The sequence below is a fragment of the Trachurus japonicus genome, chromosome 10, assembly GCF_045865225.1.
Source record: "Trachurus japonicus isolate A0001 chromosome 10, Traja_1.0".
NCBI classification, from domain to species: domain Eukaryota; kingdom Metazoa; phylum Chordata; class Actinopteri; order Carangiformes; family Carangidae; genus Trachurus; species Trachurus japonicus.
Genome location: NC_140916.1, coordinates 21,590,257 through 21,607,737, shown reverse-complemented (window position 1 = coordinate 21,607,737; position 17,481 = coordinate 21,590,257). Strand labels below are relative to the sequence as shown.

Genomic DNA, 17,481 nt, shown 5'->3' with positions numbered 1-17,481 from the left:
GTGAATTGTTTAAAAAAAGATTTTTGTTTGAACAGTTTTGAGAAAAGCATGAAGGACTTTCACAAACATTTCACATTGTTTTAGCAATTGTAAGGAAAAATGATTTACACCCTTATAGATTATAGATATCAATTCATCTATACTTCAGAAAACAATTTTCCAACATGCTTCATTTTAATTTTTACCCCGATGTATGTGGTTTCATTCCTCAGGCTATAAGTGTGTCAGAAATTTAAATTTAAGCACAAGTGATGACTGACCCAGTGAAAATCTGGCCTGTTTAAACAGGTTCGGCAGCCTGCTCTGGAAAAGACAACATATGTCAACATGAGGAAGTGGAAGGCATCCTACATGCATGCCATCTGTGCAAGAGGCTGCTTTGTTGCAGTCCGTCATATGGAGGAATCTCATTCACATACATGTAAACACATTTACCCACCCATCTCTGAACAATCACAATTTTAGCTCCACACAACATGGAAATGTTGGCGAGAAATATTCACTGCCCACCTTCATTCCAGGCTTCTGCGGCTGACCTCTGACCTCTCTATGGATTGGGGTGGTGGGTGGGGATGTTTCTTACATGCATCTGAAAGAATGATGCTGATTCTTCTCCTTCTCTGTGTGTTAACATTGTGCTGTATTCTCTGTCTCTGCACTCCTGTATAGGGTGTGTGAGTCCCCTCTGCTGTGTTCACTCAGATTCTGCAGACTCTTCATACATGTTTTCGCCCTGAGCAGTTGCGGCGCTCTGCTCGGTGTTGTGTTGTCAGTTCACATCTCTTTATGACCCACTGCACCAGTTTTCTGCTTTGCAAATATATGGATTGTTGGCTCATTTGAGCACTGTCTTTGTTTATATGTATTGATGTGTTTTTTAGTGTTTAATTTGAAAGCACGTCATCACTGTGTGAACTATTAATGCTTAACCACAAAGGTGTCAGTGAATCAAAATTCTGAAATGTGAGGGATCATTTCTAAGGTTGAAAATGTGTTACTGTAGTTGTGATTAGATTATTGACAGTAAAACTAAAATGTGCTAAGTCACTGAAGCGCTCACAGCCAAATTTCTGACTCTCATCAGCCACCCACCTTATTCCCGGCCTGCCTCAATGAGACCTGATCAGCCTCAATGTGAAGAATGCAAACACACCTGTCAATGCAGAGGGCGGACTCAAAAAAAAAAAAAGGTGTGCTGCCTGTCAGTGGTTGTACCTGGCGTTAGGCCACACACACTCACAGAGAATCACTGCAGGAGAGGATGGACCTGTGGAGAGACTTTTTATTAACTCAGACTGTCGGTACTGCGAGGATGGAAAGGAAAAGTTGGTGAGAGGAGAAAAAAAAAGGGAGGCAGCCATGACGTGGAGGAGCCCCCTGGCCATGGTCGGGGACGCCCTGAGAGGTCAGAGGGCGAGAGAGAAGGACCTGCGCAACCTGGCGTCCAACCTGCCTTATGAGGGGCTGGAGAAGGTGAAGCAACCCAACCGCTACTTCCCCGGCAACGCCATCAAGACCACCAAATACACCCTCCTCCTCTTCATCCCCATGAACCTCTTTGAGCAGTTTCACCGTCTGGCCAACATCTACTTTGTGGGTCTGGCTATTCTGAACTTTGTCCCAGTGGTGAACGCCTTCCAGCCCGAGGTCGCTCTGATCCCCATCTGTGTCATCATGTGTCTGACGGCCCTGAAGGACGCCTGGGAGGACTTCAGGAGGTACCAGTCGGACAGGAAGCTCAACAACACGCCGTGCTTCATCTACAGCAGGTAAACGGCTCTACATAGAGACAGTCACGTCCTGGATGCAGTGTGCTACAACATGCATGATGTGACGAGCGGAAGCACTCGTGGTGCATTAGTGGAACCTCCACATCTGTGTTTGTGATTCTTATCATCCAGTGTGTTGATGTCTGTGTAGAGTGTGTAGATCTCTGCGATTGTGTGTGTTTTACCTCCTCTGCGTTTCAGCACCCCGTGGGAATTTTTGACTTAGAAATAGAAAATGTGTGGGAGATTATTCCTCTTTTGAAGAGCTGCACAACAATATCTCTCACCATCACACTGTGCACATGTGATGAAACCCTAATCTGGGAGTTGCATCAGCAAAGACAGTAAGGTTAGCGGTTATCTATTTTTGAATTACTGGTGAAAAATGAATAATTCACGAAGGAGGATAAACACTGTCATTTTCAACCCTTTCACTGCTGGGAGTGGGAGTGGGAGGAGGGGATGTGAGAGTGGAGACACCTCTGATGATGAATTCTTATCATTAACCAGCAGCTGCTCGCTTCCAAAGTTCCCAACAAGGGTCAGCGGGGATGTTGGGAAATGCAGCCTCAGCTCAGGGAAAAGCATGCCTCATGTGTGTATGTTTATGTGTAGGAATGTGTGTGTGTGTGTGTGTGTGTGTGTGTGTGTGTGGTGATAGGGTCCAGGTGGCCTGAAGTGCAGACTCCAGACGCAGCATCCGGACACTTCAGAGAGCACGCCAGTCCCTCTGGGCCTGTTAGTGGACACTAGTCGTCTCTGCCTCACGCAATCGGATAAACAGCAGTTGAGTCATGGTGAGCGGGCCCTCGTGGTCTCTCATGGCTCGCCGAGTTGTGGTGGTGGTTGGGGGGAGGAGGAGGGGGGTTTGCTAAAGATTCGTTTTCGGCTTGTAAAGATTAGAACAAAATCGATTGGGTGGGATTCCTTTGAAGTGTACAAATGTTTTCGGAAGAAACTCAAGAATAACGTTTTAGGCTTTCACACACACACGTAGGCTACGTGCGCCTCTTTCCCTCTGTCTAGGTGAAGTTTATCCATCTGAAACCAATTTGAACACCAATGAAGACAGAGTGCTGTTAAATCTGCCACTCATGCTTGCAGTTCATGTAAAAGCTCACAGGGAATGCAGTCAGATGAGAGGGATTTAGCTTTAATTCATCAGACCTTCGCAGACACACGCCTTTAATTCCCATCGCCTATCACCCACATGTTGTTTCCACAGAGGTGTGAAGTGTGTGTTTGAGCATGCCTTATCTTCAGGGTCATCCTACCTATCGCCTCTCAATCTCAAACTCTTGTCAATCCACCTGAGCTCAAACGCACCGAACACTAAAGACGCCGGCTGTTTTAATCAATGCAGCGTGAACACCGAGTTGTAATGTGGTGTTGTTAAACATGTTGAGTTTTGTTGTCTGCTCCCTTCACAGCATTGAAACCAGTCACCACACCTCACAGGCTGCTCCTGTCTGTTGTTTCAAAACGCTCAGAGTTCAATTCATCTTCATGATGTATGAATGTGACTCACATCGCACCCTTTATCAACACCATCTACGCAATGTGTCACTTTATCTTTGAGGAATTGTCTTCTGTGGGAAATACTACAGTCTATCACAGAGGCCCATCAGGTCTTTTTTTATCATTTAAGATGTCATTTGTGTTCAGCTAGGCTATACTCAGACACAATAATGATTCAATGGCAGAATGGGAGGCTGTGTTTCTTTTTCTCATCTGACTACATTCCATGTGAACGTGTAAAGGTTAACATGAGTCTTCTAAAGCACCTTTACAGTAACTAACACTTCACTAGCAAGGACCACGCCACAACAGTGTGCGGTTAAACGTTTTAATGGATGGAATAAAAGTGTTGAGGAAGGATGAATTGATATTGTAGGCCTACAGAGTGGTAAAGTTGAAATGAGGATGTATGTACACTGTCTGTGCTGCTGGTCTGGGAGGCTCATAGTACCAGTAATACCTGGAAGGGGATGCGCTGGTTAAATAGAGAGGGATGGGGAAGGGAGAGAAGGATGAGAGGACGAGAGTAAGGACGATCTGAGAGAAGAATGTGGTTAGAAGGGGACGAAGGGAGGGTGGGCCGAGAAATCTAAGGCAGACGGAGGAAGAAGGGGTTGACCAGGTGTTTGACCAGTGATTAGGGTGTGGTTGAGGTGGCCCTGCTCCTGAACATAAATCAACTCCATTAATGTCCTGTTTCTGCATAGATCTGTACAAACATCAGTGTTAAAGTGACAATTCACCGTTTGACTGATGTTGTTGACTATTTGTTGGCTCTGAACAGAACCACCCGAACAACCACCCTTTAAAACAACAGACCGCCATTTTTACACGTCAGTATTTACATAGATTAATATGATTTGATATTATGTGTTAATGAGTTTGCTTTAGACAAGCTGGTGGGTGGATTTTGTTACCACAGGACAGCCACGCCAGCTGTTTCCCTCAGTTTCCGGTCTTTATGTTATCAGCTCAATTTAAAAACAACAGGGTGGCCTGAAACGCAGAAAATGTATAGCCTACAAACTGTAAAACTTTCCCGAGAGAGTCAAGAGTATTTGTGCAATGTGACAATATAAACACAACACTAAAAATAAACATGCCCCCACCCCACCCCTTGGCTTTGCTAGATGTTTCTCTTGGATGAGGTATTGCAGCCACCACCCGATCAGGTCCTACATGTAGGACAGCATACCTGCAGCTCTCTGTCGCCAGTGGCTGGCAGCTTGACGTACAGGTTCAAAGCAAAAGGCATGTAGGGTTCTGGGAACAGCTTAGCCTTGGTAATGACGGTTAGTGTTGTGTCTTGCTCTTAATTAGCACACAATCATAAACAAAATACACCCATGATGTAATATGACAATTAATATATATGAAATATAATATTAACCATCCACACAAGTCTCTTTGAATAATATTGCAGGCAATGGCTCTCTGATTTCAGGAAAGAGAAACAGTTCATTGAGAAGAGATGGAAGGATGTACGTGTGGGGGATTTTGTGAGGGTGGTCGGCAATGAGATTGTCCCCGCAGACCTCCTGCTCCTGCACACGTCCGACCCCAAGGGCGTTTGTCTCATAGAGACAGCCAACCTGGATGGAGAGACCAACCTGAAGCAGAGGAGGGTCGTCTCGGGCCTGTGCATCACGGTGGGGAAAATTTACTACATCGTCTTTCCTCATTCTCTCTGGACTGCCTAACCCTCTTTTGAGTGACATTGAAACTTCATATCCTACCAGTAAAACTGTGGCATGTCCTGACTTCACTTACAGTAACTGCTTGTCATTGTTAAATGTCATAATTAGTGATGACAGACAAACATGTTGGCTGAAATACCACAAATGACATGAAGTAATGATTATGTCATTCTCAAAGTTAAACTTACGTTCATCCTATAGTGACTTTATACATCTTCCACTTCCACAGGATCCTGAATTTGATCCTGGAAGCTTCAAAGGGGTCGTAGTGTGTGAGAAGCCCAACAACAATCTGAATCATTTCAAGTGTTATGTGTGAGTACCAAATACACAGATCACATGGTTTTCCCAAACAGTTTCTTTGAGCCTACCGGAGGCATTATTGGGGCTGTAATAGACTATAATCGATTTCCTGAGGCTCCACAGGTCTTACAGATGGTCTGCCCATGCTGTCCAGGTATGGGTGTAAAGCAGGAGAATTGCTAATGAGGTGTATATAAGAAGTAATGAATATCTAACAAGATCTGACAGTACAAAGGGGGTTTCTCACTTTCTCCTACTGCAGAGAGAAACCTGATGAGGAGAAGGTGGGCGCTGGGATTGAGAGTCTGCTGCTTCGCGGCTGCACTGTGAGAAACACAGACCACGCTGTTGGCTTTGTGGTGTATGCAGGTATGTTTTCTCCATCTGTCTCACTTCGCTGCTACAACTTTGAGCTCATGTTGTCCGGTGTGTTCAGGGCCACGGCCTTGACTTGAGGCCATGAATCCAAATGCATGACTATTAGTCATTTAAACATCCAGTTAGTTACACATTATGTTATGACATTTTTACTTTTACTATGTGTATTTTGGTTAGTGTGACATGTGCTCAGTGTCCTGTTTTATTGTCCTTGCTTTAACTGACAAACAATTAGCACTTTTTAGACACAAGAATCAATTTCCCATGATCCTCCCGGACTATACGAAATACCTTCTGATCCCATCTTCTTATACCACCCTAAAGGCCATGAAACCAAGTCCATGCTCAACAACAATGGGCCAAGGTACAAACGCAGCAAACTAGAGCGGAGGCTGAACACTGACGTCTTGTTCTGCGTCATCCTCCTCATTGCCATGTGTCTCGTCGGAGCAATAGGTCAGTGATCAACTGCATAACTTCACCATAACACACAGGCTGGTTCATAATAACCTTTTATAAGGAAATGTGTAATTATCAATAATAATAAAAACTCATCCACTTTGACTACATTCCCAAATACCAACACCTGTTGTTGCTGTGGGGTAAAGAGAGTACTGGTTATGGATTGGAGGGTGTTTGTGTGTATGTGCGTAAGGGTAAATGGTCTGTACGGTATTTTATATAGTGCTTTTCCATCTGAACGATACCCAAAGCGCTTTACAGTACACATCACATTCACCCATTCACACACACATTCACACACTGATGGCGGAAGCTGCCATGCAAGGCGCGAACCACGACCCATCAGGAGCAAGGTGGGTAAGGTGTCTTGCCCAAGGACACTACGGCAGCAACGCAGCAACCGGGACAGAGCAGGATTCGAACCGCCAACCCTCTGATCATTGGACGACCCGCTCTACCATCTGAGCCACTGCCGCCCCAGGGTGGGAGGGGTGGGGGTTAAAGTGTAATGTAAATATTGTGTATATATTTGTCTTTCTGTAATTTGCTATCATAAGTCTCATTGCCATGCTCCTTCTGGCAGAGGGACTGCCAATGGAAATGAGCCTTTTGGCTATAATTGGGTGCATTTACATTTTATCTTTTTTAAAATGTTCATTAATGTATGCTGCTGTCCCTCTCGAACAAATAAAGGAAAAACTAAAAACTCAACCAAGAGAAAAGGGAGGAGGCAGAGAAAGGTGTGCTGCTAAAAATAACTTCCATCCTTACCCGTCAGTCAGTGTGACTAATCCCTCTGTCCTCACACATGCAGGTCACTCCTTGTGGCTGCAGGCGGTGCCTGGTGCGCCTCCTTACCTGGTCCCGGACAGCACCAGTCCCGGTCTCTCTGGTTTCTACATGTTCTTCACCATGATCATCCTGCTGCAGGTGGACCAGTGTGTGTCTGTGTGTGTGTTTGTGTTTGTCAGAGAGTAACAACGACTACTATGAGTGTGTTTTTATTGTTAATTTGAAGACCATTAAATTGCTCCTCTCTCTTTAACTTCCCCCTCTTTAATTCTCTCCTTTCTTGTCATTATCTTATTTTCTTGTATCATATATTTTAACCTCCTTTCTCCTCCCTTTCCCCAAGTCTTTCTTTTTCTCATCTTTCCATTTCTTTCTTTTACACGTGCTATATCCTGTCACTCCGTCTTCTTCCTCTCCTCTCCTCTCCTCTCCTCTCCAGGTCTTGATTCCTATCTCATTGTACGTGTCCATTGAGTTGGTGAAGATTGGTCAGATCTTCTTCATCACCAATGACATCGATCTGTATGACGAGGAGACAGACAGCTGCGTGCAGTGTAAGGCCCTGAACATCACAGAGGACCTGGGACAGATTGAATACATCTTCTCAGACAAGACCGGCACCCTCACAGAGAATAAGATGGTGTTTCGTCGATGCTCCATCATGGGCACTGAGTACTCACACAAAGAAAATGGTAAGCCTTCACACTGAGATGTTTTATATACTGTACTGTATATACACCAGCACCAGCAGGGACTACCAGTAATATGTGAACTTATCATTTCATCTTCGGTGAATGGAAGTAACACAGTCCAGAAGTCACCAGAACATTGTGTAATTGCAGTCCTGATCTATTTAGTTGAGCTTTTCCAAATGTACATTCATTTTCTCCCACTGAGGGTTTTTGTGGAAACCTTTCTTACACCTGGGTAACGCTCTCTAATACTGTAATTGACATTAGAGTATTGCTTGACAGCCCTACATTTCATAACTTGATATACAGTATAGGGCGTATATATATATTGCATGTTATATGCATCAGTATTGATTTGGGGATCCTTGCAGCTATCCGCCTAGCTGTCCTTAAGGAAACAGAGGAGGGGGAGGAGGAGGTCATCTTCAACCAGCGGCCACGACCCCCTGAGACTGGATGGTCCTTGGACTCTGAGGACACCAACCCTGAAGACAGACAACATCACCATGGCAGCAGACGCAAGAGCAAGGTTTTGGGAAATGCCCAGAGCAACGTGGCCTTCAGTAGTCCGCTGGTAAGATGATCGCTCAGTCAGAAGGAAAAAACAGATATTTACAGTAATTCAGAGTGGGATGTGTTTATGGCTTTGCCTTGATGTTAGAGAGCAGTCAATGGAAGAGCACTGGGACGAAAGAGTTAACTACTCACTTGATCGCTCATGAGAATACAGCCAAGACAAAGATGCTTGGATAAATTATGCATTGTTGTTATCATGTGTTTTTTTCATTTTAATTTAGAAAAAAAAAACTTTTAACCCTCCACCAGTTACAGTAAGAGACCCTTCAAACACATTTCACTTCTGAGTCCACACTTGAGGACTTAACCTGCCACTTGTTTATCCAAATCTCCCCCTCCTTGTGTCAGAAGGCCTCATCATGGCCCCAGATGGCTGAGCTGCTAGGTGTCAGTGATGAGCACATCCATTTTGGCTCAAAGTTGCCCCCGTGTCTGTGACGGGACATATGGTCATGCTGGGCACCATTTGGCACAGACCACTGATTTCAAATAAACTGTAAACGTGTGCTATATATTAGTCAATGTAGTCTTGGTATACAGTAGAGTAGCTCTGGGTCTATTTTTGTCCACAGGGCAAAGAGCAGAGTCCTGGAGAAACAGGCTGAGACAGAAAAAGACTGTGAGGCAGCACCGTGCCCATCTTTAGCTCCCCTCATGCTGCACCTCAAACAGAGCAGACTGTTTGTGTAAACGGCAACTTCCTGTCATCTCACGTGCACAATCTAAGATCTGCATGTGCACAAAGAAAACTAGTGGAAAAGGTTAAAAGCTGAAACACTATTTCTTTCCCTGTTGCATCAAATCAGTGAAAGCTGAGCGTAAGCGAGAATTAACACAAGCTTTTTTTTTTAAAATTACCAAACTGATTAACTTCTCCTCCAACAGGAAACACAGGTGATTCCAGACAGGAAGCTGCTTCAGCAGATTAATGGGCCAGAGAGCAGCCGTGGAGGCAGCCGGCAGATAGATCCCTACCTGGACTTTTTTCTGGCTCTCGCCATTTGCAACACTGTGGTGGTTTCCATGGCAACAGCTCAGAGACGGAGGGTGAGCGCTCCGTTTACTGCAACTATGGATGGGATGTGGAGATGAAGGGCACAGTCAGGAGAGAAAAGATGGACGAAGTGTTTGCCCCTGTGAAACTCCCAGTATGCAAACGTATAGTATAAAGCAGTGGTGAACTCTTCATCTAAAAACCTTTGTGAAGATTTGATGAATCGTTATCTTCAATATTTTCTGATGTCTGTAGATCTAGAAGCCCACTCACTGTCCAGCAAGGTGGCTGCTTTACTGCAGCGGAAATCTCCATATAATTCATTCAGTAACACAAATAACAATAAAGTTTAAATTCCTCTTATTAAGCTCAAATATTTAGATTAATCTTGACACTTTTTTAAAGACATGTAGCTTAAAGTTTCTTCTTTCATCTTAAAAGCTCCAGTTATAAAGCCTCTGAGTTTTCTCTAAATAGTAAAGGGAGATTTGCAGGGGTGATCAGGGTAGCCTTTATTAATTTGAGCGCTGTCTGCTCCTGACTGTGCTGTTCTGAGCTCTGGCAGATGGGCCAAGTCTGTGTGTTTTTCCCTGGAGTTTGTAATTAAAGGTAAAAGCACAAAAAGAAACAGAGTGGAAATATATGTCAAAGTTGTTTTTGAGATGTGATTGTGTGTCTTTATAGCAAAATGTCTCTATAAATTCCTTATGTGAAGTACATATTTCCTGTTTCAGGTGAGCTGGTTTTCACGCTCCTGCCAGACAAGTAACACACCGGATTTTATGTCCAACCCGGTGAAAAGGATTCAGCATATTTTCACCTCTTGGCGGCACAAACCAAAGCGAAATCGTACTTTCTCAGAGAATTCAGTCACAGAGGACAACCACTTTAATCCTCCTGGAAAAAGTGGAGACAGCAATGGGCTCCAAACGCACCAAACACTCCATGTCCCATCCGAGTGCAACAAGCCTGCAGTGACCTCAGATAATCTGACCTATGAGGCAGAGAGTCCAGACGAGGCTGCCTTGGTGTACGCAGCCAAGGCATATGGCTTCACACTGCTGGCTCGCAGCCCTGACAGTGTGACGGTGAGGCTCCCATCTGGGAATGACCTGGTGTTTGAGGTGCTGGACACTTTAGCCTTTGACTCCAATAGGAAGAGAATGTCGGTTTTGGTGCGACACCCAATCACGAGAGAGCGTGTGCTGTACACTAAAGGTGCAGACTATGCCATCATGGAGCTGCTTGGTACACCATATGCAGGTGAAAATACATTCACACACATTTATTACAATTATTTACATGACTTGTCGATAGGGTCGCACTGGATGACTTCACAATATGCAGTGAAACTATATGATTACATGTGTCTCATATCTCCAGAGCACAACAGTGGGAGTCAGAAGAATATAGCAGCAGATACCCAGCATCATCTCGACTGTTATGCCAAGGAGGGGCTACGTACACTCTGCTTTACAAAAAAGGTGCATACATAATCATACATGTTATCATTTATCAGCATCATTTTCTGATGCAACAAGAGCTCGAGTCATTTCTCTGTTGTCATGTGCTGCAGGTTGTGAGTGACAAAATGTATGAAAGCTGGTCAGTGAACAGACGGAGAGCTTTGGCTGCTATAGACAACAGAGGGGAGCTCATCATGGACACTGCTGTGCAGCTCGAGACAGATCTCTCTCTGCTAGGTGCCATGCAACAGCTCAACACACATTGTCATGGTAAACACGATGTACTGTATGTCCGTGTGACGAGCTCAGTGTGTGACTTTGCATATATGTTCTCCTGCAGGGGCGACGGGCATCGAGGACCGTCTCCAGGAGAGCGTCCCAGACACCATCCTAGCACTGCGGGAGGCAGGGATCCAAGTGTGGGTGCTGACTGGTGACAAGCCGGAGACAGCTGTCAACATCGGCTATGCCTGTAGGCTACTGGAAGAAGAAGACCTGGTGATTAACATGAGCTGCAAAAACAAGGTGAGGAGGCCGCTGTCGGCCTCGCTGAAGGTTGCCTGGTTGATTCAGAGCTGCTTTTCCCAACTCGTGGATGTGAAGTGATAAATGTTAGTGCATCTCTGATACATTTTTCATAATGAGACCACAGTCAGAATTAATTTGAATAAAATATGAAATCAAACTTGCCATTTTTCACTACTGCAAAGAGTGGATCTTCTGTATTCATTGTGGCTACAACTAGTGATTCACTATTGAGTAAATTACCAGTTTTATTATCAATTAATTTATTTATTATTTGGTGTGTAAAATATCAGTTTAGTGATTCAAATGACTTTTTCTTCAACATTCAACCTAAAATACCAAACTTAAAATATTTCTTAGTTTGACAAATTGATGGAATCAGCTAAATGTTTCTGCATCAGATTTCTTACATGGGATTAGTGTTGAATGGTTGTCCACTACCAGTTTTGTATTCTGGGAATATACCAAACCTGTCTGTTGACAAATGGGGAATTGTCTAGGCAGGAATTACAAGTACAACACAATATCATATAAAAAAGACCCAGAGGTGGTGGGAAATAAGTGAGAAGTATGACCATTGTGTCAGATCTAATAGGTCTGACAGTGGCAAAATATTTCTTCTCACCTTGAACTACAGGTAAATGGATCAAAAAGTGAAAAGAGAGTAGACCTGGAGCTTTGGTTCTTAACAAGCAACAACAACTCTGACTGAACATTGGCCTTTTTAAACACATTAAGACAAGATGTAATTTGTATTTCACGTTATCACGTATTACACGCAGCTCGTTTAAGAGGGCGGCATTTTTTAATGTTTTATCAGGACAAGCCATGTGTTTTCCAAGCAGTGAGTTCAGGGGTTTATTCAAATCACAGCTTTTCTCCCTTCACTTCAAGTGGCCAAATCTTTTGGACCACTTTTACATTTTAACTAAAGGTCAAACCCTCACATTTCCACCTGAGAAAGATAAGGCGTCAGGTGTGGGCCCAGCTTCTCTGAGGTCATTAAAGATGTGGTCGCACAGGAACGCGTCCCTCATAACAACCTGACCATGTCTAATCATCCCAGGCCTTAAATTGGAAATTACCCGTCGGCTCTAACGGATACAGGGGGAGATTTCTGGAACAAAGGGGCTGCTGCGCGCCTCACAGACGGGACTAGTCCTTGATGATGAATGGAGAGAGCTACCCTCAACACAATATCTAATGCTTTCATATCTAATTACCAGTCTAATATTCAACCCTCCGAGGAAATACCCCCCTCTCTCATGATTCAGAGTGGAGGTTGGTATGTCAGTAGTGAACTGTTTTTACCACAGTAACTCGACGGCCACCTGAGGGATGCACTCCCACGATCATTGCCCTACCACACCTAATGAAATTTGGCCAGCATTGGATACATTAGATGAATAAAAACATGCCGTGCCCCATTTTTTTTCATTGTGTCTGTTTTCGTTCTGGCTAAGAGGCAGGAGCTATTTTCAGACAACAGTGATGAGACTGAAGGGACCACAGCCTGGCTACTGCTTATAGACAAGTATCAGACATCATGAATACGACTTAACAGCACAGTAATGTCTTTTACCACCATAATTTGTGGAGGTATAGGAATATACTTTTATGTCGTTTCATTTACTGTTCATTTGCCTTTTTTATTTCAAGAGGTGTAACATCAACAACAAGTCGCAATCCTTACATGTCCTCTTTCATTTTGTTTTTTATTTTGGAAACCACAGGCTTCCTTGTGTGCTATAGCCAAAATTCGATCAAACTTTGGTGCAATGAACAATTATTTTCATGATGCAGAGATTATATATTTAAATATCGATTGATTATTGACCAGAATTCCAAAGGTTATTCAGTTTCTGCCACGTAAGACCAAGAAACGCTGTAAAGCTTCATATTTAACAAGCTGGAACAAGCTGCTGATTTTGGATTTTTGTTTGAGAAATAACTCGATCAGTTTTATTTACCAAAATTCTTGCCAAATAGTTTTTCTTTCAGCTAAGCAGATGTTTGTTTTCCAGATCACTTGTACGTCCATCCTTGACTGCACTCTGGAGGAGGTGAGGAGGTACAACAAAGACCCTCGTAATGTGGACACAACCCAAGACATCTCTCTGGTGATCGACGGACGAACCTTGACCATGGCTCTGTCGTCAGACCTGCAGGATCGCTTCATGGAGCTGGCCAAGTGCTGCCGCTCTGTGCTTTGCTGTCGAGTCACACCCCTACAGAAGAGCAGAGTGGTGAGGACAGTGCGGGAGAAACTCAAGGTCATGACCCTTGCTGTTGGTAAGAAATGTACAGTATATAGAGCTATTCACATAATTCATTTTGGACTGCTGGGTGAAATATTGGCTTTTTCTGCAAGTTCTTATGGTAGTACCTCTTGAGAATAACAAAAAAAACAGGTTATTTTATGTAAGATATGTATTGATACTTAAAAAGTAATGGATTTTAATACATTTTAGTCTGTAATTGAAATTCTCTCTGCGTCTTCAGGTGATGGTGCAAATGATGTCAACATGATCCAAGCAGCTGATATTGGCATTGGAATATCCGGGCAGGAGGGCATGCAGGTCTGAGCCGAGGTCTTTCAATATAGAAAATGTTCTTCTACTCCTGTTACTGTCTGAGATATTTCATGCCTCCTCTTTGTCACCTGCAGGCAGTCATGGCGAGTGATTATGCCATATCTCGCTTCAGACACCTAAAAAAACTTCTGCTGGTTCATGGACACTGGTGCCACACGCGACTCGCCAACATGATCATTTACTTCTTCTATAAGAATGTGGTGAGTCTTGTAGATTTTGTTAGAGGATCATCTGTTTTATCGAACATATCGCCTGGATTTTATCATCTAACCAGATTAATTTTGATGTGTTTCTCAGGCCTATGTGAACCTGCTGTTCTGGTATCAGTTCCTCTGCGGCTTCTCTGGCACCACCATGATTGACTACTGGCTGCTGATTTTCTTCAACCTCCTCTTCACCTCTGCCCCACCCATCATGTTTGGGATAATGGACAAAGACGTGTCTGCAGAGATGCTGCTGGGCGTTCCTGAACTGTACCGGACAGGACAGGGTGCAGGGGTCAGTGACATTCGCAAACTTTAGCCGATGCATATTCATGAAATTTTATGCTTTGTACTGAAGTGTGTGTTATTGTAGGAATACAAGAAATCAACTTTCTGGCTTTCCATGCTCGATGCCTTCTACCAGAGTCTGGTGTGCTTCTTTATTCCATACCTGGTAAGAGAAACATTTCAATTCTCTGTCTTTGATTACATGTGGTTGAATGATGCATCTGTCGTAGTGGGTCCTCTGAGTTGTTTTACCCTGAGTTATCTGCTTTCTGCCTAAAATTTGACAACATGTGTTTTTCTCCCTCAGGCTTACCGAGATTCAGACATTGATGTTTTTACCTTTGGAACTCCTTTAAACACAATTTCTCTATTTACCATCCTGCTGCATCTGTCAATAGAGATCAAAGCCTGGGTGAGTACTGAACTGATGGATATCTATTTCTAGATACAATCACACTACACCTCCAGTGAGCCCAAACTCTTATCATTAAATAGTTCAGTCAGCATGCATTTGAAGGCTAATGTATTGCACAGTTCTTTGTATAACATCTACAAACTGGCACTGCACTAAATTATTCACAAGATTTTGAATATATTCGCCAAACGTAGAGAAATGATAGATGTCTTTGACTGATGGGACTGTTACTGACTCTTATCGCTATACTTCATGCATTTCTCTCATAGACGGTGGTTCACTGGGTAATCATGCTGGGCAGTGTGGCCCTGTACTTCATTGTGACATTGGCCTACAGCGCCATCTGTATCACCTGTAACCCCCCATCCAACCCCTTTTGGATCCTCCAGAGCCAGATGGCCGACCCCATGTTCTACCTTGTCTGCATCATCACCACTGTGGTGGCTCTGCTGCCCAGGTATGATCAGTATTATCCTCGCTGTGCCAGAGACCTAGAGGTGTGATGTTCCAGTTGTTACTTTTTAATATTACCTTTTTGTAGTGTTTCAAGTACTTTCTAATATTGGTAATGCTACTTTAGGACTTTTTTCTGGGTTTTTAACAAACATTCCCAAACATCTCTGATTCTCTTATTTACTTCTAACTTTTGTCTCCTGTTAGAAATATTTTTGAATAGTAAAAACAAAAGGCGAAACACTGGTCAATAGTGCCACACTAGCACATGCCAGTCACATGTCAGTATATTTGACTGAAATGTGTTTCAATATGAGAAAACAAATGATATAGTGGCCCTTTTTTTTAGTAAACCTTGTGTAATCAGGGCTGCAACTAATAATCATCTTTCATGATTGTTATTATTATTTTTTTTATTAATGCACATTTAAACGCACATTACAAGACAGTTACACAGACAGTTCGACATGTACAAAACTGTATGGGACGAAGGGCGGTTACAAAACAAACAAACTGGGACAGAACAAACCAGAGATTGGAGGGTGGAATTACGAGAGGGGGTGTTGAGCAGGTATTGGAAATAAAACAGAGAATAAGGAGGTTGATAAAGTAAAGAAGAAGGAATAAGAAAGAGGGGGGATGATATAATATAAGGCAGTGTTTTGAGGAATCAGCTCTGGACATGATTTTCATGATTATTTTTTTGTCCTGGTCTTAAAACGTCAGAAAATTAAATGAAAAACTGTCCTCGCACTGACCCTTCACGTCTTAAATAGAGAAAATCAGTGTTGTCAAATGTTGCATACTTTAACCATTCAGGCTTCTTATCATCCTTCAAATACAACAATTGAAAATACATCTTCACTTCCAGGTCATAACGATGAGAGATAATAAATAATAGGATTTTCATTGGACACAAGTGAATAAGGTTTGGAGGCATGTTCCACCCCCATTTAAACACATTCAACCTGGTAATTATGTTACGTATGTATTATTTTCGAGTATGCATTTGACTCTTGCAGATCATCAGCTGATACAAAATCAGAAACAAGGTGAGGAGGTCGAAGTCAGTCGAGGCTGATTTGTAATTAAATAATGTTAATTGTGAAGATCAAGAATGACTGCACCACAGCTCCGTCTTCCTCTCGCTTGCTGATGCGTCTGAAAGTGCTGATATTTAGAGGGAATGCTCTGATTTACATCAAAGGGCCGCATATTTTTCACTGGCCTACTTTCTCACCACCACACTCACTCCCCCAGGTACGTGTTTCACGTGCTGAGGAACTCTATCGCCCCCTCCCCGCTCATGCAAGCCAGGCATCTGGACCGGCTGGATCCCTCCTCCAGGGAGCAGCGGATCAAGGAGTGGAGGAGCTTCAGGGGCGGAGGGCATGTCAAACACTCCAGGCTGTCTACCCCACCATCTCCCACCCTGGAGACCCCTACGGACATTTATCCCCAGTCTCCCACTGTCTCTGATATCATGGAGGATGAATTCACACTGAATACCATCACTGAAAACTATCACAGGCCTGTATGTACGTGAAACACGGATTTGTTTGCAACTTGGCAGAAACAACATTAAGATGATTATTTATGAAGTAAATTGTCAATACTGTGGATACATCCCAGCGTCATGTGTCTTTCCTGGGGGTGGTCTTACATAAATGCAATCAGGAAGAAATACTCCTCATCTCTGTCTTGTGACAAATCATTGATTAGGGTGATGAGTTCATTTTTTAATAAACTGCTTGACAAAAAAGCATGTAGGTCCTCTCCTCCTTACACTCATCATAACAAGCTGCCATAGCGAACACATAAGCCTGTTACTTTCCTGATGGGTTTTCAGAGCACGGTGGTAACCCAATTAGTCATGCCACCCACCCCTCCAAAAAAGTGGCACTTTTCCAGAACAAAATGCTTTGCTGGTTTAATATATTCCTCTCACCTAGATACCCTAAACAGCCACAATGCATCCTGTCACTGTGGCAAACACATGTGGTTCCCGGACTTTCCATTCAATTTGCCAGTGATGACACTATAATGATTTTCTTTATAGGCTGGGCCTTTGTTTAGCGTTGTGTAACTTTAATTTTTGCTGTGAAAATACATGTAAACACAATCAATTGTTGTCTGTGTGTGCCTCACGTCCTCTCATTGGAGATGCGACATCTAACAAAGAAAAAGGTTAATTATGAAGAATTTGAAAAGGAGGCTTCGAAGCGATAAAGTCTGATGGTTTTTTCATGGGAATGGAGTTTGCACAAGCCAAATCCACTTGTAAAAAGGGCTGAGTTATCATTGGCATACTTCATTATACAGTAGCAGCTCTGCTTATATAACGTCTCTCTGTCTC

At 43.3% G+C, this 17,481-nt stretch overlaps 1 protein-coding gene across 1 annotated transcript; it reads left to right on the top strand.

The window, feature by feature from the left end:
• The first annotated feature begins 1,229 nt into the window (after positions 1–1,229).
• Positions 1,230–17,161, top strand: atp10b (ATPase phospholipid transporting 10B). Its single transcript, XM_085790023.1, has 21 exons — positions 1,230–1,769; positions 4,732–4,936; positions 5,214–5,299; positions 5,550–5,656; positions 5,990–6,121; positions 6,942–7,057; positions 7,359–7,611; positions 7,983–8,185; positions 9,073–9,234; positions 9,916–10,444; positions 10,565–10,665; positions 10,758–10,884; positions 10,988–11,172; positions 13,197–13,464; positions 13,675–13,751; positions 13,841–13,966; positions 14,064–14,264; positions 14,343–14,423; positions 14,565–14,669; positions 14,942–15,129; positions 16,386–17,161. Exons 1-21 carry the CDS (start codon positions 1,360–1,362, stop codon positions 16,669–16,671), a joined length of 3,948 nt encoding a protein of 1,315 aa, XP_085646149.1. The 5' UTR covers positions 1,230–1,359; the 3' UTR covers positions 16,672–17,161.
• The last annotated feature ends 320 nt before the right edge of the window (positions 17,162–17,481 follow it).